This window comes from Mesoplodon bidens, assembly GCF_964165515.1.
Source record: "Mesoplodon bidens genome assembly, chromosome: 2".
In the NCBI taxonomy this organism is placed as follows: Eukaryota; Metazoa; Chordata; class Mammalia; order Artiodactyla; family Ziphiidae; genus Mesoplodon; species Mesoplodon bidens.
In genome coordinates this window covers 105,704,772-105,732,169 of record NC_138177.1, presented here as the reverse complement: position 1 = coordinate 105,732,169, position 27,398 = coordinate 105,704,772, and the positions used below count along the sequence as shown (strand labels likewise).

The following is a 27,398-nucleotide window of genomic DNA, read 5'->3' as shown; positions in this document are numbered from 1 at the left end:
AAGGCTTAAACATCTATAGAAAGTAACCACTGTTGTGAAATCCTTTCAATATCAATTGGCTATCTCTTGTTCATTTTATTGTTTAACAGTGACCAGGAATACTACATGTATTTTTTTTCCTTAGAGGTCTGAAAGTTTTGAACCTGTGTGTATTAGAATGGTATTATAACACGTCAGGTTTTAATTTGATATTCTGCAATCCCAAGCATTTTTATTTTCTAACCTGTACCACATGAAAGAACCCTCTAGAAGCAACATAACCATATGTGTGCTAGCTTTAGAAGAAAATTCCAGCAGCAACAGTATTACTATATACTTTGAACACCAGTTCAGACAAAATTCAAAACTTCTTTTTGACTTTAACTTATTTTAAATAATTTTAGGCATTTTAAAAATTTTTATTGATAATATTTTTCTAAAAGATCTATTTTTAATGGTGTTGATTTCAAGCCTTATTAAAAGACTAGAAGTAAAACAGATAAAGATTTCTCATGTTTCTCTACTCTTGCTCTAACTGTATTTGTTATAATTGTTTTTACTTCTGCTATCTATTAGTTTCTATCATCTATTCTGTGACTTATTAGTATAAAGTAGGCCCAATTGAGTTGATAAAATTACTACTCTTCAAAATCAAAGTAACAAACCATAATGAGATGGATTTTTCAAGGCTCTGATATAAAGCAAGGTTGATCGTATCCATTCCAAAGCAACATTCACATCTGTGATGGTATGCAATACTATCTCCGCATTTAAATGCTCAATAAGATGTCTGTGCAAACTAATGGAAAAAAAAACTTTTCATTAGTAATATATATTTCAGTGCCATACAACTCTTACTTGTTTAGAATAATATTTGAATAATTCAATAATATAATTGAATAATATTGTTACTTTAATAATTCATGAAAGTTAACTTAATTTTCAAAAATATGACAAAACCTAAAAATGTCAGTTTAACTTTTAAAATGATTACAGATTTCGCTCTACTCCATGGATCTAGAAGACATTATTGCTTAAAAAATGGGTGGGGAGTGGATTACATGCTATTTTCCCCAAAAGTATTATAATCAAACACTTTACTAAAAGGTCTCAGGTTGCCTGTCTCCTACTATTATGCAAATTTTAAAGATGTAAAAAGATGTGCAAATTACATTCCTCCCATTACTAATTTGGCCTTTTATAACAAGGATACATGCAACTGCATGCTAAGAAGCATTGCTGAACAAAGATATTACACTGTCTCTTTTTTAACTATTAAATTTCTTAAAAGTACACAAACTTTCTAATTAGATTATTGAAAAGTTTCAAGAAAATGGCCTTAGAAAATCCCCTAATATATTAAAAGGAAAAATAGAGCCTATATTAACATTAACATATTAACATCTTTTAGGAATATTTTCCATATTACCTGCTTTCTACAGTGTCACTACAAGCTAGCATCTGAATATACTTCTCTTTTGTACTTAACCGAGTCATAATAACTGCAGTAGCTGTAGTGTCAAACTGGAAGAAAAAAAAAAAGAACGAAAAAAGAGAAATTTAGTAAAGAAAAGCACATGTTGATACCAGTCTTCTTCAATAACTCAAGATTTTCATTTTATATTAAACAACAGGTCAAAAAGGCCTTAAAAATGTTTCTGAATTTGAATGTTAACTGAAAATTTGACTTAAAAACCTTCCAAGAGTATAGATGTAAAGTACCACTTTGGTTTCAATGTAACATAATTTTGGCAGTAGTAAAATCAAAACAAACTTAGGTAACTGGTTAAAAGCTGTAAGATTCGGTGCAATTTACATATAATCTAATTTATCCTATAATAATTATAAATTTGTATGACACAATATTTTGATATTCTTTGAAAAGATATTCTTCCTAAATTTTCCCTTAGTACCTATATGAATGACTTCTTTATTCAAGAATTTGTCAGATTAGGCCATGTTTTGTAATGTGTATGGGCTGATTTTTAATTGTCACAATATCTTGGGACCACTATTGGCATTTTGTGCTAGGATCCAGGGACGGTACATGTTCTGGTGTGTATAACAGCCCTACACAATGAAAAACTGTCCCATCCAAAATGCCAATAGCATCCCTATTCAGAATAAAAGACAAACAAAAAGTACTCAAAACCAAAAAAACCCTTTAACAGCATACACATTAATAAACCCAACCATTTAACAACCCAACCATTCATCAACCAATGGGAGCTTAAAGGGAATGAAGGGAGTATGTCTCCTTTGGTGAGACTTGTTTTACTTCTACTCCTCCATTAAAGTAAATTTTCTTAGTTACATTTATGCTTAAACCTAATCTAAACGTGAAATGTTAATCTTTTGTTTAACAAAAAATACACAATTATTTTTTTTTGCTTTTTATCTTGTCTTTAAAATAAATTACAAAAAGTGAAACACTGTCACTTACTTGAGGTCGACCAGCTCTACCAATCATCTGTAGAATATCTGTTTCACTGTACTCTTCAAACATTCCTCCAGCATAATGCATTGTAGATTTTATAACTACTAGGTGAGCAGGCAAATTTACTCCCATGGCTAAGGTACTGGTAGTAACTGCATCAAATTAAGGAATATTATTTTTAAGTCATATAACTTTATTGCTTCAAGTAAACATTTTCTTATAAAAGATATATTCTTATAAATGTAATAAAACTCATATATAGGAAATTTACAATAAAAAGGAAAAAGAAAACAACATTACAATGTAAAATAATATATCTTAAAACCAAAAAGCTACTAATTCTTACTTTTCAAATTGCACTATGTTCAGTAAGATGATAAAGAACTAAAATTGCCAGAGAGTTTACTATAGCACATATATGTATGGATAGTTATATAATTTCAGATTCTTGGAAGAAAAGCAGAAATAAGTCAGAATACCTGAGCTTTTTCTTTTTCCAAAAGGTCTTATAATATTCACAAGAATACGTTTTACTTACAGAGAACTGGTAGATCTCCAACAGTAAAAGCTCCTTCAACTACTTTTCTATCTGACAGCTCCATACCAGCATGATGATAAGCAACACCACGTATTAAGATATCTATAAAAGAAATATATCATGTTATGTACTGTTGATATTTCATCAGTAATTGGTTCTTTTTATCTAAAGCTGAAAATACTATTCAAAAATTATCTCTAAACCTACCTCTCAGTTTTGAATCTCTTATGGAATATGCACACTTATGTAACCTATTTTAAAAAACACAAAATTATTGAGTTATTCCCATTAACATCAAAACTCTTAGTGTATTAGTTAATTATTTTGAAGATTACAGATATCAAAATATTTTCACATCATTTTCTGAAAACCATCTTTAAGAAGCAGAGAATATCTAACTTTCATACTGAGAAGTTCCTAATTTTATAACTAAGAAAAAAAACTGTAATAATCCAATTTTAAAAAGGGAAGAGGACCTGAATAGACATTTTTTTCAAAGATGACATCCAAATGGACAGCAGAACAAGAAAAGGTACTCAACATCACTAATCATCAGGTAAATGGAAATCAAAACCACAATGAGATATACCCTCACACCTGTCAGAATGGCTATTATCAAAAAGACAACAAATAAGTGTTGGTGAGGATGTGGAGAAAAGGGAACCCTCATGCACTATTGGTGGGAATGTAAATTAATGCAGCCACTATGGAAAACAATATGGAGATTCCACAAAAATTTTAAAATAGAACTACCATATGATCCAGCAATTTCACTCCTAGGTATTTATCCAACAAAAACAAAACCACCAATTCAAAAAGACATATACACCCCTATGTTCATTGCAGCATTATTTACAATAGCCATTATATGGAAGCAACCTAAGTGTCCAACAATAGATGAATGGATAAAGCAGATGTGGTACTTGTGTGTGTGTGTGTGTGTGTATAAAATATTACTCAGCCATAAAAAAGAATGAAATCTTGCCATTTATGACAACTGGATGAACCTACAGGGTATTATGCTAAGTGAGATAAGTCAGACAGAGAAAGACAAATAAGTGAAATAAGTCAGACAGAGAAAGACAAATACCATATGATTTCACTCATGTGGAATCTAAAAAACAAATGAACAAACATAAAATAAAAACAGAGTCATAGATACAGAAAACAAACAGGTGGTTGCCAGAGGGGAGAGAGGTGGGTGGAGGAAAGAAATGGGTGAGGGACATTAAAAGGAACAAACTTCCAGTTATGAAATAAATGAGTCATGGGTACAAAATGTAGAGTGTGGGAATATAGTCAATAATTATGTAATATCTTGCATAGTGACAGACTGTAACTAGACTTATCATGGTGATCATTTTGAAATGTATGGAAATACTAAATCACTGTGTTGTGTAATAGGTACTAACACAGTGTTGAAGGTCAATTATACTTCAAAAACGAACAAATTCATGGAAAAAGAGATTAGATTTGTTGAGGGGTTGGGGGGTGGGGAGGGGCAACTGGATGAAGGAGTCAAAAGGCACAAACTTCCAGTTATAAGATAAATAGGTACTAGGGATATAACGTACAACATGATAAATATAATTAACACTGCTGCATGTTAAATATAAAAGTTGTTAAGAGAGTAAATCCTAACAGTTCTCATCACAAGTGAAAAACATTTCTATTTCTTTAATTTTGTATCTATATGTACGGATGATGAATATGCACTAAACTTACTGTGGTAATCATTTCATGCTATATGTAAGTCAAATCTTTATTCTGTACACCCTAAACTTATACAGTGCTATATGTCAATTATATCTCAATAAAACTGGGGAAAATAGGGAAATAAATAATTATAAATAAAATCACCAAAAAAAAAGAGAGAAAAATACCCCCAAAGGCTCAGGAAATATTTTCACTATGAGAATACTACCAATTAACTTCCTGAAGTTAACTAAAATTTTTCAAAATATAGAAATATTTTTTAAGTTAAATGCATGATACAACAGAAAAATTATTTTTAAAAAAGCTAAAGAGACCAGAGTACACAAAAGTTGGGCATGTTAGACAAGTTTAGAAACCTTAGTAACAGAATCTGGGGTTTATGGGCAAAAAGAAATCTTGTGGGAGCTGCTAGAATGTGACTGGTTAAAGGGGAATTGACATAAGCAGCGGTCTCTTCCCCTAGTCTACAGCAACTCAAAATGGCATTCCACTCCTTTTCACTTATGCTTTTCTCAGGGAATGAAGTAAAAGCCGAACATACAAATGAAAATCTATTCAACTGTTTATTGTTCCTGAGTAACAGACTGACCATGATATATGATAAATATTCTCTAGTGTATAAAACAAAGAGGTAGGTAGAAAGAAATCTATGTTATTGTTATCTTGATAGCATTAATTTCACATTTTCCCTTTCTGTCTACCTCTTGGACCTCATGTACTTTTTTGGTTATAAGCTCTATTTCGGTTTCTCTTTCTCTGGCTCTCTACTGTATCTTATTGTTTAATCATGCTTTGCTGATGTTTGTAACAAAAGCTGCACCATAGAGAGTTTCTATCTTATGTCAGTAACTAAGGAGATCAAGTTAAATCCTTAAAGCAGAAGTAAAATTATGAAAATAGTATATACAGCATGGATAGGTGGCTGCATATGTAATTCTTTAATGCACTAAATGAGTAGAGATCCACCCTTTTAGTGGATAGAAAGTCAAATGTCAGAAAGCTAAAGTGGTATCCTCTAGGTTTGGTACACATCTTTGGTTGAAAAGTAACCAGAGGTGTAGCCACAGGGTAGACTGTAATTGGAAAGCTGATCTGATCCAAAGTGAAGAAAAGTACATCCCCCCCCATAGAAAATTAGTCAGAAAAATCAGTATCTGCTCGTATCCACATGTAATGATCTAATCCAATTTTGGTTTAAGGTCTACCACTAAACTTATTTATTTATTTTCAAAAGTTGTTATTAATAATAAGCTAATATTAGTAGTAAGCATGTGCTGGCACTCTGCTGAGTCTTGCTAAGATTGAGGGGTAAATTAGATGACCATGAGTCCTTCTTTCCTCAAGATGTTTACAATCTAAGGAATAGAACAGATATTAAATAACAATTAAACAAAAGCATATGTATTATAATTACAGTAAGTTTTTTGAGATAAAAATATAGGGTGCCTGTAAAAGCAAATAAAGGGACACTAAGAATCATGGAAAACTTCTTAAGAAACTGAAACTAAAGGTGAGACTTGAAGGATGAATAAGAGGTAAAAAACAATTCTGGGCAAAGAAAATATGATTCAGGAAAGCTCTGTGTAGGATAACAGTTTGGTGTATTCACAGAACACATTATACAGAGTATTGCAGGTGATATTAGGTATTTAGGATTTTAGCCTAATGACAAGAAACTATTATAAGTGATTTAGGCAGAAAAATGACATGTTTAGATTTGTAATTTGAAACAATCACTCTGCTATGAATGTAACAGATTAAAGTGGGATAAGAGTGTGTTTGTGGTCATCAGATAAAAGGCAAGAAATTAATAATTACTTGAATGGGGGAGGTGGCAGTGCTGATGAAGATAAAATGATATATTTGAGATATATTTACAAGTAAGAATAGACAGGACTTGGTAATTGATTGCCTATGGGGAAGAAGGTGAAGGAGATGTCAATGACAGGTTTCTGCATGAGCAACTAGGGAGATGATAAGTAATCAGGATGGGGAACACTGGAGGAGGAACTGATTTGAGAGAAAGAACCAAGGTTCTCTTTTGGACATACTGAGTTTGACATGCCCACAGATATACAATCGGAGATGTCAGGCAGATGGACGGTAGACCTGGAGCTCAGAATGGAGGTCTGTGTTGGAGCTATAAATTTGTAATTTCACAGACATATATAAATACGTGTATACATATATTCTTTGAACCATGTGATAATGAGACTCAAATACCTAGGAGTGCGGCATTAGAAAGAATGAACCTTGGATAGAACCCCTAGAATGTTAACATTTAAGAATCAGGTATTATAAGAGAAAAGGGACTGAGAATGAGTAGAAAGCAAAGTAGCAAGAAACAGGGTAGAAATGATCATGGAAACACAGAGTCTGGAATTTTTAAATTAGGTGGGAGTGGTCAAATGTGTTAGAAGCTTCTGAGAGATCAATTAACAAGATCAGCTTTAGTAAAAGATTACAACAGATACTGGATTGAAAGTGAGTAAAAAACTGAAGACAGCAATATGAATAATCTTTCAAATCTGGCTATGAAATAAAGAAGACAGGATCACAGTTGCATCAAGATTCATTGTCTTACTTAATCTTCCAACTTACTTTTATTCTTATTTTACAGATGAGGAAACTGAGGCTTAGAGAGGTCAAGTAACTTGAAAAGGTCAATCCAGTTTTCTCATCTCATCTAGGTTATCCTTAAAAGTCTTTCTACCTCCAAGAAAAAATTTTAAAATATACCTCTGTTTCTGTTCCACAGTCATAACAAATTTCGCATCTTTCACAAAAACAGAAGCAGCCTGTTGCACACCTTTCCTTGTTGCACAAAACTAAAAATGAATGAATACATTTTGTATTAATCATATTAAAAACTGAACATTACACTAAAAAATAAGCAACCAACAAACCATACCACAAGCGTGGGTTTCTGATCAGAGTACGTTTGTATAACACTGGCAATTTTGTAGTTGAGGGTTAAATCAAACTTAAATTCGGTTTGGTTATTACTGCAGGGAAATCCAAGGACCACTTTCTCAAGTTTCACTGGTCTATGTCTTTCATCCATTTTCAGACATACAGCAGATCTTTCACCATCTGAAAGCCATTCTGCAATCTTTAAATGACAGAAACATACACATTAAATTTTTTTCTAGTAAAGTTTTATGGCTAAAATGCCCAATTATAGTTCACTTTAAAATCAAGTTTAAAAATATTTAGTCAAGTGGTCTTTTTCAACATTACATATTTTAGTGACACTGTTCTATTGATATATTGGTAAATATTTTCAATAAGTGTTTCAAGATTATACCCACTTTTAACATGGTAAACTTCCAATTAATTATTATTATTTTGTTTTATTTTCCTCCTAAGAGTCTAAAGTAAAACTAAAATTAATTTCAACAGAGAAGTCAAATTTCTCACTAGCACTGTAACTTCTTTGCTATTTTTCAGAACGATGCCCAGATATGGCTGACACTTCTTTTGTGTTATCCTAAATATTAGCTGAAGAGTAGCAAAGTAATGATTGGCTTAGACTGGCAAAGGCTGACAACTTTTTCAAACAAAGAACAAATAAACACTGAGAGATGGCAGTGCCAAAAGCACATTTCAGACTCAATGCTAGAATCCTTAGTTAATTTCTGGAGCTGTGGAGAGCATTCCTTAACTTCACATAGCCTGGTTAGTAATCAGGCTTCCGTGCCCTGCTATGAAACTGATTGTTTCTTTGACAGGAAGATAAATTAATGAGTTTTTAATGGCACAGGAAGGAAATCTTAAAACATTTTCAAGGCTCTCATGGGTAGGGATGAGAACAAGAATTTACAGTTTGAGCGGAGCAGAAGGCAAAGGATGAAGGCCTTAACTCAGGGGAAAACTGAGGTAGAGGATTTGTAGAAAGAGACAGAGAGATAGCATTCACAGAAGTAGTGATTATCACAAAGGGGAAGAGAGTTTCAAGAATTACAGAGTATTGATATTTTGTAACTGCTTACAAATCAATAAGCAAAGTTTAGTATCCGAATGTGAAAAAAGGGTTAAGTCTATGACCTTGCAGGTTGCAAAAAAAGAACTTAAAATAGTTGACAAATATATTAAAAATATTTACTTCAGTAGTAATAAGTGCAGTACAACATTTTAAAATAAGGTACCATTTCAAATTAACAAATTTGAGAACTATTTAAAAGTAGTAATAACAATAATAATTTCATTATTATACTATCCAGCGTTAGAATACAGAGAAATGGCTGATGGTAGAGGTATAAATGAATATAACATTTATTGAAAGCACTGTGTTCTTAAGGTTTTATACACCCTTTGACTCAGTTATTCTACTTTAGCAGACCATCCTAAGGAAATAATTGTGATGTTTTCTTAGATATAATTTCAACACTATTTACAATAGCAAAAAATGGAAACAATCTTCCACCATTAAGGTAATAAATAAATTACAATAAAACCACAAAAAATGTATTAAAAGAGTATTTAATAACATGGAAACATTTGTAGGTAACATGCAAGTCATAAAAGTGTATGTATATTATGATTCCATCAATACATCTAGAAGGACAAATGCTGGGTTTTTTAAAATTTACACATACTTTAAAATTTTCTCTATTATTCTTGAATATAAACAAAACAAGCTGTCATTTTAAGAACAAAAAGGATTAACTGTGCTAAACTAAAGATAAAGGCAAAATTTTACATTGGATTAGAGAATACTGTAGAGCAGCTTTTGTGGAAACAATTTCTAAGAATTAGCTGGGGGAAAAGTCATATTACATTAGGCTGAGAAGTAAATAGGAGTAAGAAAGCAGAGTGAAATTGTACTACTTTTCAAGTTTGCCAAAAAACTGAAGAAGAAAATTAGGACATGTGTTTGTTATAGAAAGTATAATATTGTACAATTATTTCTTTACATGTTCATGTACCCTATTAACCATGAGATCCTCTTCAAGAGCAGGGTCTATATGTTTTCACTTTTGCATCTATCATTAGTGCTTACCACAATTCCAGGCACATAGAATTGGGGGTAACATAACACCTCATATTATGAAGTGTCTAAAACCCATGAAAGTATGACTTTTAGATACTATTAAACAATAGACTTGCACCAAACATATTTTATTAAACCCAATCAACCAAATTTTATGGCCTTAATGCTGTCATACCTATGAGATCTAACCATAACTTTCCACGATATAACTTTCCTATTAAATTGGTTAGGTGATTTAGAGAAAAACAAAAAACACCTCACTTTTCTCTAAGATTAAATATTTCACTAAGTCATAAAAAATCTGATAGACTAAAATTCTAACTTACATCCTCAGCATTTGGAATTGTTGCAGATACAGCTACAAATCTCATTGGAATAATACTGCTGGTATTTTCTACAGCATGAGATAAAAACTGCACAGTTTTCATTCTGCTGACTACAACTTCAAGAGTTGGTCCACGATTTTCATCTTTTACAATGTGTATCTGAGAAAAAAATTAAGACTCATTAGCTATAAAAATTAAAATCTATCTAGTCAATTAAAATGTAAAACAATATTAAACACTCTTCCTTAAAAAAATAAGCATTTTCCACTTGAAGGGATAAAGCAAACATAGAGTTTGGTTGAAAATGTCTTGTTTCTTTATATCCATTCAAATCATCTCTTCATGTTTATCTCTGAAAGTGAATAACGTGTTCACTACCTCATCAATGAGAAACAATCGAACCAGTTGGACCAAAGAGTTGTCTCTCCATTTTCTAGTCATGCTATCCCATTTTTCCTAGAGAAAAAATGCAAGTGGTTTAACATGATAAGGAATTATAATAAGTATTATTAAGATGTTGATAAAATTTTTAACATGACTTGTTACAAATGATGGGCAATATTTTAGTTGATGTCTTAAAAGTATCCCAAAAGATACTTAAAGATTTTTAAAATTTTAAAGAATTTTGATAATCATGTGTTTAAAAAATTGAGCCCCCATTTATTTTTTAAGTTTAATCAAAAATATTCAAAAGTATAGTCTAATTACCCTTTCTAAGCTCTACCAAGGTCCTCCTGCTACAATACATAACATTTGGATAAAGAATACAAGCAATAAGTATGATTACAAATCATCCACAATAACAAACTGCCTATTCATATCTTTTGCCTATTTACTCCATTTGGTTGTTTGTCTTTTACCTAATTGATTTGTTAGTATTCCGTATGTACCCTGAATACTAGTACGTATTGTTTGTTTGCTTCACATTGCAAATATAGTCTTCTACTTTGTATTTTCTTTTAACTTTTTTCCATGGTGAAGAGAAAGACATATTTGCTAATAAACCAAGGAAATAATAAAATATAAGCAACACCTACTGGAGTTGTCATAATAATATGGGCTTGCTGAATCTCAAATAGGTCATCCATCACTGTATCTCCAGTGAGTTCCTTACAGTTCAATCCTATTGGTCCAAATTTTTCTTTCCAATCATCAAAACGCTGACTACACAGGGCTTTTATTGGTGCCACTACAACAATATAAGATATTTATTTTAAATATCAGTGCAATTTAAAAATTATTTTCACAAGTAGTTAATAAAGTTAGCACACATCTAGGTGCTGCCTAGTATTTATAAATTAAAAGTTAACAATATAAACATATTATTTAGAACTATAAAAGTAATCACAAAACAGAACTAAAAATAGAAAAAGAAGTGATTGCTCAGGAAATTGTAACTAAGAATGAAGAAAGGTAGGGCAGAAATTATCGCCCTTTGTGATCACTGATTTTTTTAACCATGTGTATAAATTACTTTGATGAAAAAAATTTTAATATGTACCTAAAAAAAGAGAATAGAGGTTCCTATGGAAATTTCTCAAATTACAAAATGTTTGATTCTATTTGTTCATCTTCCCTGTCCTTTTAAAAATAAACATGTAAAGGCCAAATTCTCAATTCCAATACTAGTTTTATTTATAAATCTGGGAAAATGTGTTTTGAATTTAATGTTAACAGATAAGACCAAATGTGACATGTCTTTATTTAAAAAGTATGGAAAACCAAATAATAATTCTTATGTCTTGAATTTGAACTTATTTCTTACTTTTACCTCAATGGTTTATCATTATTATAATTAATTATCACTCTTTCAATATATAAATACTTACTGTAAACAATTTTAACGTTCAACCATGGCAATGGTACTTCCATTAACAATCTTGTTATAGCTAGCTCAAACAATACAGTTTTCCCCGAACCAGTTGGAGCACAAATCACAAAATTCCTATCTGTATAAAGAAGCTAAAAAATAAAATTTAATCAACCATAGAATATACAAAAATTTTCAATTCTCAATTTGTTAGAAAATATGCTTTAAGAAGACTCTATGGAATAATAGTTCAAACATCTTTACCTCTAAACTTATTAAAATTATAAGCTGGCTCTAAGTCCATCACCCTCAAAAAATAAAACTATTAATAATTTATCATCTTGTTTGGTCAAAGTAATATGCTAGATAGACCTAGAAGAAAATAATTTCTTTAGCTTCCATAAAAATTGTTATAAATCTAATAAATATAAACAACCCACCTATGAAAATTACATGCATTCATTTAACAAACATTTTTTGAGCTCCTATAATGTACCAGTCACTGAGTGTAGCACTGAAGACAAAAAGATGAATGTGATCTAGTCTTTGCCCTTAGAGAGCACACAATCTAGTAAGAAAAGGCAGATAAGTAAATAATTAAACAAAATACTTACATCATCAAAGGCTTTGGACTGTATATAGTTGAAATATGGGAATTCTTTGAAAATACTTCTAAATTTTGCCGCTGAGAATAACATTAAGGAGTTAGATATTTCAGAATTTTAAAAATCGGTTACTCTTAATTTAAAAATTAACTTAATATAGACTTTGACAATATGTAATGATGACGCTTAATACTTGCTATTTTATCATAAGAAAGGAATTAACAGATATAGAGGGAAGGACTGAGATAGCAACATAGGAAGCTCCTGAACATCCATCCTCCCATGGATCCACTGAACAAACAGCTACATGTGGAGCAATTCCCTCTGAGAGAAATCCCCAAACTAGCTGAATGATTCCTTTACAATAGATGAATGAGAAAATACCTACATCAAAATGGGTGGGAAAGGCTGAGAAACTCTTGCCATAAATCTCACTCCTGGCACATCACCATACAATTGGGAAGAAACCCCCAACTCCCAGATCCTCCCTGAGGAGCAGAGGGTTTGGACCACACATCTAGTGCCCCAATTTTTAAGGCTCCTGCTTGAGGGATGGGCTCTCAGAACACCCAGTTCTAGAAGCCAAAAGGGCTTTCATTTACAAGCAAAGAAAATAAGCATCTTTTAAATGGCCACAGGAACATCCCACTACACCCACAGGTATACATCCAGGCTCAGTGCAGAGGGGGCAAGCAAAAATACCCATCTTCAGTTTCTCCCTGAAAGGAATTTAATTGCATACTTTCTCAGCTGCTGCCTGAGGTTCTAGCTTCTAATCAACCTGCATCTAGGTGCTGACTGACTGCAATCCTCCCCTTTGGGACACTGATGGATCTTGGCACACCCTTAACTTCTGTGAGCCACTAAGAACAAAGGCAGAGGTTCGGACAATCACAAAGATTTGACAGGTAACTAGGATCCCAGGCCAGGTTGACTGACAAGGCTCATCTCTTATACCAGACCAGTCTCTCAAGACTGGGGAGGTACCTGTTTTATCTAACGTTCAGAGACCAAAACAGAAAGTCAAGAAAAATGAAGAAACAGGGGAATATGTTTTAAAAATAAATAAATAAATAAACTCCAGAAACTGAATTTAATGAAACAGAGACAAGTGATTTACCTGATAGTTCAAAATAACACATAAAGATGCCCATCAAGGTCAGGAAAGCAATGAATGAGTAAAGTGAGAATTCCAACAAAGTCATATAAAATATTAAAAAGTACCAAACAGGGCTTCCCTGGTGGTGCAGTGGTTGAGAATCTGCCTGCTAATGCAGGGGACATGGGTTCGAGCCCTGGTCTGGGAGGGTCCCACATGCCGCGGAGCAACTAAGCCCATGTGCCACAACTACTGAGCCTGCATGTCTGGAGCTTGTGCTCTGCAACGAGAGGCCGTGATAGTGAGAGGCCCACACACTGCGATGAAGAGTGGCCTCCACTTGCCACAACTAGAGAAAGCCCTTGCACAGAAATGAAGACCCAACACAGAAAAAATAAAAATTAATTTAAAAGTACCAATCAGAAATCATAGAGCTAATGAATATAATAACTGAACTGAAAATTTCAATAGAAGGTTTCAATAGAAGACAGATCAACTGAAAGAAAGGATCAGTGAACTTGAAGACAGGGCAGTGGAATTAATGCAATCACGGGAGCAAAACGAAAAAAAAAAAGAGTGAGAAAGAGTGAAGTCAGCTTAAGGAACTTATGGGACACCATCAAGTGGACCAATATACACATTATAAGGGTTCCAGAAGAAAAAGAGATAAAGGGGAAGAAAGCTTATTTAAAGAAATAATGGCTGAAAACTATCCTAGTCTGGGGAAAGAAACAGACATCCAGATCCAAAAATCCCAGAAATTACTAAAGAAGGTGAATCTCAAGAGACCCACACTGAAACTCATAGTAATTAAATTGCCAGAAGTTAAAGACAAAGAGAGAACCTTAAAAGCAGCAAGAGAAAAGCAACTTGCTACATACAAAGGAATTCCCATAAGATTGAGTGAATATTTCAGCAAAAACCTTGTAGACTAGATTGTGGAATGATATATTCTGTGTGCTGAAAGAAAAAACTGCCAACCAAGAATATTTTACCTGGCAAAGCTGTCCTTCAGAATTGTAGGAAAAATAAAGAGTTTTCTAGACAAACAAAAACTGAAGGTGTTCATCACTAGATCAGCTTTACAAGAAATGCTAAAGGAAGTTCTTTCAAGCTAAAATGAAAGGATGCTAATTAGTAACAGGAAAACATATAAACTCACTGATAAAGATTGATATATAGTTGCATTCAGAATACTCTAATATTGTAATGGTGGTAGTTAATCACTTATAACTGTAGTATAAATGTTAAAAGACAAAAGTACTGTATCAATAATAATTTATTAATGGAGACACAATATTAAAAGACATAAATTGTGACATTAAAAACATAAAATGTGAGAAAGTGAATGTAAAATTGTAGAGCTTTTGTACGCATTCAAAGTTAGTTTTATCAGCTCAAAAGAGACTGTTAAAACTGTAAGATATTTTTATGCGAGTCTCAAGGTAACTACAAAACAAAACTCTACAGTTGATACACAAAGATAAATAGAAAAGAGTAAGAACATACCACCACAGAAAATCATCAAATCACAAAGGGAAAGAGCAAGAGGAGAAGAAAGGAGCAACAGAACTACGAAACATCAGAAAGCAATAAAATAACAATAATAATAAGTCCAACCTATCAATAAATACTTTAAATGTAAATGGACTAAATTTTCTAATCAAAAGTCATAAAGTGGCTGAATGGATTTAAAAAAACAGGACTAAATTATTTGCTGCCTATAAGAGACTCATTTCAGCTTTAAAGACCCACAAAGAAAGTAAAGGGATGGAAAAAGATATTCTATACAAGTGGAAGTCAGCAGAAAGTAGAGGTAGCTGTACTTCCATCAGACAAAATAGACTTGAAGCCAAAAACTGTAATAAGAGACAAAGAGGTCATTATATAATGATAAAGGGGTCAATTCATTGGGAGGATACAGCAACTGTAAATACTTATGCACCCAACATTGGGGCATCTAAATATATAAAACAAATATTAACAGATCTGAACAGAGAAATAGACAGCAATACAATAATAGTAGGGGGCTTCAAGACCCCACTTTCAGTAATGGATAGATCATCCAGAAAGAAAATCAATAAGGAAACATCAGACTTAAACTATACCATACCTTACACCAGATGGCTCTAACAGATATACACAGAGCATTCCCTTCAGCAGCAACAGAATACACATTCTTCTTAAGTGCACATGGAACATTCTCCAGGAAATATCATATGTTAGGGCACAAAACAAGTCTTAAGTTTTAAAAGAAGACTGAAATCATATCAAGCACCTTTTCCAACCACAATAGCATGAAACTAAAAATCAATTAAAAGAAGAAAACAGGAAAATTCACAAATATATAGAGATTAAACAACATGCTCCTGAACAACTATTAGGGTCAAAGAAGAAATCAAAAGGGAAATCAAAAACATACCTTGAGACAAATGAAAATGGAAACACAACATACCAAAACTTTTGGGATGTGATAAAAAGCTGTTCTAAGAGGGAAGTTTATAGTGATAAGTACCAAAATGAAGAAAAAAGAAATATCACAAATAAACAACCTAACTTTACACCTCAAGGGACTGGAAAAGGAGGAACAAAGTAAGTCCACAGTTAGTAGAAGGAAAAAATAACAAAGACTGGAGCAGAAATAAATAAGAGACCAGAAAAACAACAGAAAAGATCAATGAAACAATGAGCTGGGTCTTTTTGAAAAGATAAACAAAATTGACAAAACTTTAGCTAAGATAACTAAGAAAAAAAGTAGAGATGATTCAAATAAATAAAATCAGAAATGAAAGAGGAGAAAACACAACTGATAAGACAGAAATACTAAGGATCATAAGAGACTACTATGAACAACTATATGCCAAAAAGTAGATAATCTAGAAGAAAAGGAAAATTCCTAGAAACAAGAACCTATCAAGGCTGAATCATGAAGAATAGAAAATCTGAACAGATAAATTACTAGTAAGGAGATTGAATCAGTAATCAAAAATTTCCCAACAAAGTCCAGGACCAGATGGCTTTATTGGTGAATTTACCAAATATTTTAAAAGAATTAATACCAATCCTTCTCAAACTCTTCCAAAAACTAAAAGAGAAGGGAATGCTTCTAAACTCAGTTTATGAGGCCAGCATTCCACTGATACCAAAGCCAGATAAGAACACCATAAGAAAAGAAAATTACAGGACAATATCCCTAATAAACATAGATGCAAAAACTTCAACAAAATATTATGAAACTGAATTCAACAGTACATTAAAAGGATCATACACCATGATCAAATGGAATTTATTCCTGGGATATAGGATGGTTCAACATCCACAAATCAATCAACATGATATACTGCTTTAACAAAGCAAAGAATAAATATCATATCATCTCAATAGATAAGGAAAAAGCATATGACAAAATACAGCATCTTTTCATGATAAAAACCCTCAAGAAACTGGGTACAGAAGGAATACACTTCAACATAATAAAGGCTGTATATAACAAGTTCACAGCTAACATTGATACCCAATTATGAAAAACTGAGTTTTTCCTCTGAGGTCAGTAACAAGACAAGGATGTCCATTCTTGCCACTTTTATTTAGCATAGTATTAGATATCCTAGACATGGCAATCAGACAAAAAAAAAAAAAAAAGAAAAGGAATCCAAATTGGAAATGAAGAAGTATAACTGTTTCTATTTGCAGGTGACAAGAAACTATATATAGAAAACCCAAGACTCCACACACACAGACCAAAAAAACAAACAAACAAACAAACAAATTTTAAAAACTGTTACAACTAATAAACAAATTTAGTTATGTTGCAGAATACAAAATCTATATACAAAAATCAGTTGTATTTCTATACACTAACAATGAAATATCAGAAAGAAAAATGAAGCAAATAATCTCATTAACAACAGCCTCAAAAAGAATAAATACCGAGGAATAAATTTAACCAAGGATGTAAAAGATTTGTAAACTGAAAACTATAAGACATTGATGAAAGAAATTGAAGACACAAATTAATGGAAAGATATTTCATATTCATGGATTCAAAGGATTAATATTGCTGAATGTCCACACTACCCTAAATGATCTACAAATTAAATGCAATCCTTATCCAAACTCCAACTGCATTCTTCACAGAAATAGAAAAAACAATCCTAAAAATCATATGAAACCACACACACACACACACACAAAAACCCAGCTAAAGCAATACTAAGAAAGAAGAACAAAGCTGGAGGTAACACACTTCCTGATTTCAAACTATATTACAAAGCTAAGGTAATCAAAGCAGTATGGTACTGACATTAAAAACAGACACATAGATCAATGGAACAAAATATCCAGCCCAGAAATAAATCCATGCATATATGGTCAATTAATTTTCAACAAAGGAGTCAAGAATTGTGAAAGCATAATCATTTCAATAAATGGTGATGGGAAAACTGTATATCCACATGCAAAAGAATGAAACTAGACCCCTATCTCACACCATACACAAAAATAAACTCAAAATGGATTAAAGACTTAAACATAAGACTTGAAATAATAAAAGTCCTAGAGGGAAACAAAGAGGAAATGCTTCTTGACACTGTTCTTAGCAATGATGTTTTGGATTTGAAACCAAAAGCAAAGGCAACAAATGCAAAAATAAACAAGTGTGACTACGTCAAACTAAAAAGCTTTTGCACTTCAGAAGAAACCATCAACAAAATGAAAAGGCAACCTATGGAATGGGAGAAGATATTTGCAAACCAAACATCCAGGGCTTCCCTGGTGGCGCAGTGGTTGAGAGTTCGCCTGCCGATACAGGGGACACGGGTTCATGCCCCGGGCTGGGAAGATCCCACAGGCCGCAGAGCGGCTAGGCCTGTGAGCCATGGCTGCTGAGTCTGCGCGTCCGGAGCCTGTGCTCCGCAATGGAAGAGGCCACTACAGTGAGAGGCCAACATACCGCAAAAAAATAAATAAATAAATAAATAAAAATAAAACAGGCAAAGGACCTGAATAGACATTTTCCCAAAGAAGACACACAAATGGCTAACAGCACATGAAAAGGTGCTTATCATCAGTAATCATTAGGGAAATGCCAATCAAAACCACAGTGAGTTGGCACCTAACACTTGTTAGAATGGCTATAATCAAAAAGATAAGAGATAAATGCTGGCAAGGATATGGATGAATGGAACCCTTGTACACTACTGGTAAGGATATAAACTGGTGCAGTCCTTAGGGAAAACATTACGGAGTGTCCTCAAAGAATTAAAAATAGAAGTGCCACATGGTCCAGCAATCCCTGGGTTATATCCAAAGGAAACAGAATCAGTATCTCAAAGAAATATCTGTATAGCCACGTTCATTTCAGCATTACTCACAGTAGCCAAAGTATGGAAACAACATAACCATTAAGAAATGAATGGATAAAGAAAATATGTATATAACAAAATATTATTCAGCCTTTAGAAAGAAGGAAATTATGCCTTTTGTGACAACATGGATGAAACTGGAGAGCATTATACAAGGTGAATTAAGCCAGACAGAGAAAGACAGATCCTACGTGGTATCACTTATAAGTGGAATCTTAGGAAAAAAAAAAGTCAAACATAAAAATAGTACAATGAATGGTGGTTGCCAGGGGCTGGGGGTATGGGAGAAACAGAGGCTGGTAAAAGAGTACAAACTTTCAGCTATAAGATGAGTAAGATCTGAGGATCTAATGTATAAAATGGTGAGTAGAGTTGAAAATACTGTATTGTATAATTGAAATTTGCTAAGAGAGTTGAACTTAAGTGTTAAGTGTTCACATCCAAAAAACAAAACAAAACAAAAGGTAAATATGTGAGGTGATGGATGTGTTAACTAACTAACTCGATGGTGGGAACATTTTGTAATGTATACATTTATCAAACTATCATATTGAACACTTTAAATGTACTATAATTTTATTTGTCAATTATTCCTCAATAAAGCTGGGGAGGGGGAGGAATTAAAATTATTCCAGTCCCCAGTCACCTTCCATATTCTGAAAAGAACTTGTAAAGTCCTTATGGAGAAACAAGGTTATATAAGGGTTATACATTGACAATTCGATCTGATAGAAGAGATGTAAATACATACGTAAAAGTATATCAGAACTAAGAATGTAGTTTATCTTTTCCAGAGTGGTATTTTTTTCTTATTCATCTTGATGAGGCCATTTTATATTTATCTCTTCTTTAAAATTCCAAATTTCATTTTTTAACTGTTGATTATGTTTCATTAGCTGATGTGTGTTGCTGCTGGTCACCTAACCCTGAATACCTTTGTTTTTGGCAATTTCGTTGTGCTAAGTGGTGGATTTAATTGCAATTATCAGCATACTGGCTCAACAAGGACTTAAATCGTCCTTCCTCTAAGAAAGCTCAAATATATTAATAGATATAAAGAATAAACTGTCCCCTCTCCAAGTTAAGAGTCTATTGCCAGTTTGGGAGATATTTGTACTTGCATGGATTCTTATTAGTCTGAGTCACATTTGTCAACTACATTTATGAAACACTGTGCAGAATACTAGACTCAGAAAGCTGCAGGAAGTTGTAAATAAAGAAGAAAATGAGTTCCTGAACTGAGGCTGTTACAATCAATTAGGAGATATAAAACATAATATATCTGAGAACACAAATACATAGTTATTTAAGCAATTATATTTTTATGAAGATATTTAAAAATTGATGGATTGTGGTAAGCGATCCTGATAAAAGTTAAATCAGAGCATATTCTCTGCTCAAATTCCCCCATTTCTCTCAAAGTATATGGTCACAAGGCCCTACATAATCTTGCCTCCCCACTCCACCTTTGTGTTTCTGACCTCATGTCCTACTACTCTTGCTTCTGACTCATTTCCTCTGGCTTTATTGGACTCTTTTATGTTTTTCAAAAACATCAGCCATGTTTTTGCTGTAAAGACTTCCCTCTGCCTAGATTGTTCTTCCCTCCGTATTTCCTTGGCTCTTTCACTTCCTTCATGTGCTTACATCTCAACTTCTAAAGAAGACATACCCTAATTACTCTATTTAATTCTAATCCTGAGCCCCCATTCCAGCATTCCCAATTTAATCTCCTTTACTCTGCCCCACTTTTTTCTTTTTTCATATTACTCATCACCTTCTAAAATACTATATGACTTATTTATATACTGTTACAATTGTTCTGATCTATCCTCTTCCCCACCCCCATCCCAAGAATGTTAACTTCTCAAGGGCAAGAATTGTCTGTTTTACTAACTGACATATCCCAAATGCCTGGCACACATTAAGAACTCAATTAATACAGGCTTGCATTTATTAAATCAAGCAGATAATTTATAAACCTTCATTTTACTTTCAATTGTGCACTGTGTCAGAATACACATTCCAAAACAAAAATGTAATACTGAGCTTGTCAATCCATCAGTTTTTTGTTTTTTTGTTTTTTTTTTTTTTTTGCGTCACGCGGGCCTCTCACCGCTGTGGCCTCTCCCATCGCGGAGCACAGGTTCCGGACGCGCAGGCTTAGCAGCCATGGCTCACAGGCCCAGCCGCTCCGTGGCATGTGGGATGCTCCCAGACCGGGGCACAAACCCGTGTCCCCTGCATCGGCAGGCGGACTCTCAACCACCGCGCCACCAGGGAAGCCCAATCCATCAATTTTTGAACGAATCTCATTTTTCCTTCAAAATATATCTCTTCCTTTAAAATATTTATTTGTAACAAGCCCACAAGTGGGTCATCATGCTGGTTTTTCTCTCATCAGGTAATTCCAAATCAATTTACACTCACAAAAATGAATCTATGATTCAGAGTAGATGTAAAATCAGTTTCTAGCTCATGAGAAAACTCAGCTACTAAGTATACCATTTATCATCATTATCAACACTTGATATCAAATTTTTCCTTTTGTCTGAAGAATTCTCAGCAGTCTCACTGCAATTACATGTTATAACGGGATGTGGGGTGGGAGAAGCGGAATGTCTGCAGAACTGAAAATGACAACAGTACTGTAGCAGGATCAATCTGACCAAACTTCTATTGTCCTGAGGATTCAAATATAGTAAAATATTGTAAAATAATCAGAAAACAAGTCCAAGTAATCCCCAAACTCTCAAATTATCATGACTAGCATTTAGTCTTCCGCTTTAAATATACACTTGGAAACAATAAAGTGCAGCAAGTTCATCAAGTTTGACAGCAAATGAACTTTTTGGACAATAAATCAATGGACACAAGAGTAGGCAGTAGTCTAGCTAACAAAGAGACCTAAACAACAGAACCACTTCAGCTATACTAAGATAGCAAGAAAATCTTTATAAAACTCTTCAAAAATTAGTCACATTATGGCAAGTTCAGGTATGGGATAAGAATTTCCCATCATACAGATAATGAAACTACTTTTAACTGTTTACTGCTAACCTATTTCCTACATTCCCACACTATTTAGATCACCAGAGAGAAGGAAGTGCAACAAGACTGAGACACCATGATGAAGAGGAGCACTAATGGCTGGCCATTTCTGACATTATTATATTATATATAACCCTTTTATTTTCCCCTCCTCCCATTCTAATTCAGTTCAGTTATATGCCCTGGAGGCAATTTTTCACAAGTGGTCAAGCAAACATTTTCTAACTATACCTCAGAATTCTCAGTCCCCAGAGTACCCAGGATTAGAATCACTCATCCCTAGATTTCTCTAGCTCAACGGCCCCATATCTGGAATTCACTGTTTTGCCAACTAGATCATAACTTTTATGGACTCTAGAGCCTTCCCCAGCTTTGAGTCACTAATTCCATAATCCTAAAGCATGGCTTAGGTAATGTAACTTGACCTGCTCAAAAATATTGCATGGTTTCTCTTCATGGCTTAGTAAATATATTAAAAATAAAAATAAAAACTTCTTGGTATTCATGGCATTAAATGATCTAATCCTAAAATATCTATCCATCATTATTTCCTCCTACTCCTTTTTTTCAAAAAAAATACAAGTCCTTTTTACTGAATTTTTTTTAATTTATTTATTTTATTTATTTTTTTGGCTGTGTTGGGTCTTCATTGCTGTGCATGGGCTTTCTCTAGTTGCAGCAAGTGAGGGCTACTCTTCATTGTGGTGTGCAGGTTTCTCATAATGGTGGCTTCTCTTGTTGCAGAGCACGGGCTCTAGGCATGCAGGCTTCAGTAGTTGTGGCACACGGGCTCAGTAGTTGTGGCTTATGAGCCCTAGAGTGCAGGCTCAGTAGTTGTGGCACACGGGCTTAGTTGCTCCACGGCATGTAGGATCTTCCCAGACCAGGGCTTGAACTCGTGTCCCCTGCATTGGCAGGCAAATTCTTAACCACTGTGCCACCAGGGTAGTCCCCCTACTACTCCTTTAATCATGACTTTTTTCACCCAAACTGGAATGCTTGTTCTGTCCAAACATATTCCATACTTTCTTACCCTTGCCCTTGCTCATGGCTACTCCTTTGCCAGAACAACTTCTCTTTATATGGCTTTCAGTGAATTGGGAGATATGAAGATACATAAGGCTTGGTCCTTGCCTTCAAGGAGTTCATAGGTCATAGGGAAATAGTTACAGAAACAGCTGATGAGTTATAATAAAATAAAATAAGTACACTGTTACAGACATATACAAAGTATCAAAGAAGCAAAGAGAATGTTTCCTCCAGAACACACATATATACTCAAAATAATTACGTTGGAAATACCCAGACATGTAAATAGGTATAATCTGCAAATTAGGTTCTTTCAAAAATTACTAGATTTGTAAAAATGTCCCCAGTCCACAGAATATCCCATTCTCAGTCATTTCCCCTACCCATGTTGATACCAATATGCTGTCCTTACACAAAATGTAGAAAATTATCTGTATCAATTTGTAAGTAAATATGCTCACAGTTCATTCAGTAATACAAATTTCATATCTGTACGTGTCACAGACTGGTAACAAACAGTTCACAACTGGTACCAGTCCACAGACCACACTTTCAGTAGCACTATCACACATATTGGGACTCTTACATAACCCAAAAGATTCACTTGTCCCTCTTCTTGTCAACCAAAACAAACAAACAGAAACACAATTAAACAAAATGTTTTAAAATTATGACTTCAAATATAATGCTGCTGTAGTAAAATAATTTAAAGGATACGGATTTCTGTGACAGCCTTCAAGGAATTGAAACCATTTTCTGTTACCCCTAAAAAAAAAATCCTACATACTTATGCATATTTTCAAACTTTTCCATAAAAGCTACTTCAATAAAATTTGTATAACTTTTTATTGAGAGCACAGTTAAAACAATATTAGATCGCAGTTTAAAAGAACAATGCAATATAGTAAAGAAATTGTACATAGAGATAGCCTACTCAAATTTTTGTATCCTTACCTATGCTAAGAAATACAGACTAGACTGTACTTTTAGAAAACCAATTGAAAAAGCAAGGAATTACCTTGAACTTCATGAGGCTGGGAGGAAACTGAAAAAGATGGTCCTTTGATTATGCCTTCTCTGATTTCAGAAGCAGAAAAAGTATCACTGGCTCTAAACATATTAATGTCTGAATATTGAGGTTTCTGCTTACTATTGCTATATTTCCATGATTTCCCTTTGCTCATTTCCATTTGGACAGTTTTCACTGAGTCAATATGAGAGTCCAAGTTTACTCCATCATTGGAATAAGCACTTCCATGTATATTGTCAGATATTTTAAATAATCTGCAAAAAGAACATATTTGCATTTGTAATAGTTACTTAGAATGTGAAAAACTAGCATAAAATTGGTCCCTTTAAAAATACCTACAGATTTTGGTTTATTAGAACACAAAAGCTAATCATTCTCCTAAAGTATAATTTGCTAAATTTACCACTGAATTATTTCTTTTCCTAACACAGATAAATCCATCTGTGGTAGCCAGCCTCTGAGATAGTTCCAATGATCCTTGTTTCCTGGTGCTCACCCCCTTTATTAGTCACCTTCCTTGAATCAGGACTGGCCTATAAGACTAGCAGAGTACTGTGGAAGGACAAGCATGTGACATCTAAGGCTAGGTCATAAAAGATTGTCACTTCCACATGGTCTCTTGGATCACTCACTCTAAGGGGAGCTAGCAACTATATCATGAGACCACTGAAGCAACCCTATAGACAGGCCCATGTGGACAGGTACTGAGACTTCTTGTCAGTATCCAGCACCAACTTTCCAAACACTGTTTGATAATCATTTTAGTGTAAGAAATAGTTCTTTGTAAAGTTCTAGAAAACAAAGAAAGGCCATCTTATGATTGTAATTTACTATATTTGACTGATTCAAAGACAATCCATCAAAGTAATTTGTTCACAATAGCCTCAAGGGAAGAAGTGACCAATAGGGTTCCTAATACAACACTAGCACCTTATAGAATAAGTAAAAGGGTGATGGCAGGTTATCAGTCTTACAGAATTCTGTAAGGAATGACACCCAAATAAGTACTGTACAAATACAGAATACTTTCTAAATTATTTTGACTATTAATCTTAATGACAGGTTTTTGTATGAGAAAGACCAATCTTTCAAAAAACTAGAGAGAGAAATGTATTTTATTTAATTTTATTTATTTATTATTATTTTTGCAGTACGCGGGCCTCTCACTGTTGTGGCCTCTCCCGTTGCGGAGCACAAGCTCTGGACACACAGGCTCAGTGGCCATGGCTCACAGGCCTAGCCACTCCGCAGCATGTGGGATCTTCCCAGACCGGGGCACGAACCCGTGTCCGCTGCATCGGCAGGCAGACTCTCAACCACTGCGCCACCAGGGAAGCCTGAGAAATGTATTTTAGAACAAACTGTGGAGTTGCATCCTCTAATGCCAGCAGTTCTATTTTTGAAGACAGAAAATTCAAAAGCAGACGGTTAGTCTTAGATAATAGAATCCCATTATGAAATGGTATTGAAGACAAGGAAAACACTTATGCCACAAGATGACTCCTTGCTACATTCCGTGATATTAGTTAAAAGGACAGACTTTGGAATCAGACAAACCTGAATATAAATCCAAAGCTCCTCCACTTTCTAGCTGCATGACTTTAGAGTTTGAAATAGGTTTTTCAAACCATAAAAATATTATCCACATACTAGTTATCTAAATTCTCTGAACCTCAGATTCTTCCTAGGTCCTCTGGAACTCCCACTCCACATTCTCCATATCCTCAGCTTCTTTACTGAATTTTATATTTACTTCCTGGTCTTAACAAAAATATTTATTTGTCCTGGAAAACTCTTGCTCCTTAAAAAACTCTTAAGTGGAAAAAACTGCTAACTCTCCCACATCCAATGTATTGATGGTTGAGAGTCTTCTTCTCCACCCCAAATCTACATCATTACTTTTCCACTCTCTCACAAAAGTATCTGTGCTGTCTAGCTATATCACCTTGTAACCTTCCTCATGGCAGGTATCATATACCAACCTCTGGTCACTTTAGGATCTTTTCCTCTCAATCCCAAACTCTGCCATCATCTGGGTTACTTCAACACTCATGTAGACAACCCATTCGAAATCCTACTCTCTCAGTTTCTTAGGCTTTTATCTTTAGTGGCTTTCTCCCTCACATGATCTCAGTCACCTACTCTCTCACCTTAGACATTATCATTATCCAGAACTGCTCCTCCTTTCAAATCAATGATTCCGACATATCATTCTCTGAACACAACCTCCTATCCTTTTAGCTTGTTTGCTCAAGGTACGAGTGAGGTCAAAGAACAAAATTACTATAATTAACCTCCTTATTTTTTCCCAAACCATCTTCCCTTTCATTTTTCTCACATACCTTTAATGAATTTAATACCATGACCTATCTTTTCAACCACTCTCTTACCAATATGTTAAGCTCCTCTTCCCCTTTAGCCTTTTATCATACTATCTTACAAATGTGCAATTCTAGATGAATCTAACTACCTATTGTTTTTTATAATTGCAGCTGGGTGGTGGAACATTACTGGAAAAAGTACAACTGTTAGGTAGATGAGTTATATTAAAATTCAAAATCATCATTTGCAAGACTGAAGAAACAAAATCAATATACAAAAATCAACTGTATTTCTATATACTTTCAATGGACAATCTGAAATTCCATTTAAAATAACATCAAAAAGAATAAAGTACTTATAAGTAAATTTAACAAAATAAGTATAAGACTTGTCCACAGAAAACCACAAAACATCTTTGAAAGAAATTAAAGAAAACCTAAATAAATGGAAAGATATCCCAGTTCATAGATTGGGAGATTTAATGATATTAAGATAGCAATAGTCATCAGGTTACCTACAGATTCAATACAATCCTTATCAAAATCCCAGCTGGCTTCTCTGCAGAAATTGACCAGCTTATCCTAAAATTCATACAAAAATGCAAATAAATCAGAATAGCAAAATCTTGAAAAAAAGGAACAAAGTTGGAGGACTCACACTTCCTGATGTAAAACTTTACTATCAATACAAAGCTACAGCAATCAAGAAAGTGTAGAATATGCCATTGTGAAAAATATCCTTATGTCAGGCATAAGGACAGACATACAGATGAATAGAATAGAATTGAGAGCATGGAAAAAAACCTTTATGTGGTATAATAGAAAATATATGTTTGGTTTTTGTTCCCAGTTCCTGGCACAGAGCTCCGGAAACCTTTGGAATTCCCTGCTTGACAGAAGTGATAGAAGCATCTTTTGTTATTCATAATAGGTGAGGTGATGAGGTGACTCTTGTCACCTAGACAGTTTCAGGATGGGGACCGATCACCAGAAAGAACTAAACTTGATTAGAGGGTTGAGATTTTCAGCTCCACTCCCAACATCCAAGGAGGGGAGAAAGGCTGGAGATTGAGTTCAATCACCAATAGCCAATGATTTAAT

The 27,398-nt window shown here is 33.8% G+C and overlaps 1 protein-coding gene across 1 annotated transcript in view; it reads right to left on the bottom strand.

Moving 5' to 3' along the window:
• The window catches only part of HFM1 (helicase for meiosis 1), a 132,092-nt gene that overhangs the window by 90,665 nt on the left and 14,029 nt on the right, over nt 1–27,398 (bottom strand). Inside the window, exons 4-17 of the mRNA XM_081224097.1 lie at nt 23,965–24,230; nt 23,664–23,711; nt 12,414–12,484; nt 11,819–11,951; nt 11,027–11,178; nt 10,368–10,445; nt 9,990–10,148; nt 7,582–7,782; nt 7,410–7,498; nt 3,162–3,205; nt 2,955–3,056; nt 2,423–2,568; nt 1,409–1,503; nt 645–778 (exon numbers count right to left, since the gene is read on the bottom strand). Of these exons, the coding sequence (XP_081080223.1) occupies nt 645–778; nt 1,409–1,503; nt 2,423–2,568; nt 2,955–3,056; nt 3,162–3,205; nt 7,410–7,498; nt 7,582–7,782; nt 9,990–10,148; nt 10,368–10,445; nt 11,027–11,178; nt 11,819–11,951; nt 12,414–12,484; nt 23,664–23,711; nt 23,965–24,230 (1,718 nt within the window). The remainder of the gene's footprint in view (nt 1–644; nt 779–1,408; nt 1,504–2,422; nt 2,569–2,954; nt 3,057–3,161; nt 3,206–7,409; nt 7,499–7,581; nt 7,783–9,989; nt 10,149–10,367; nt 10,446–11,026; nt 11,179–11,818; nt 11,952–12,413; nt 12,485–23,663; nt 23,712–23,964; nt 24,231–27,398) is intronic.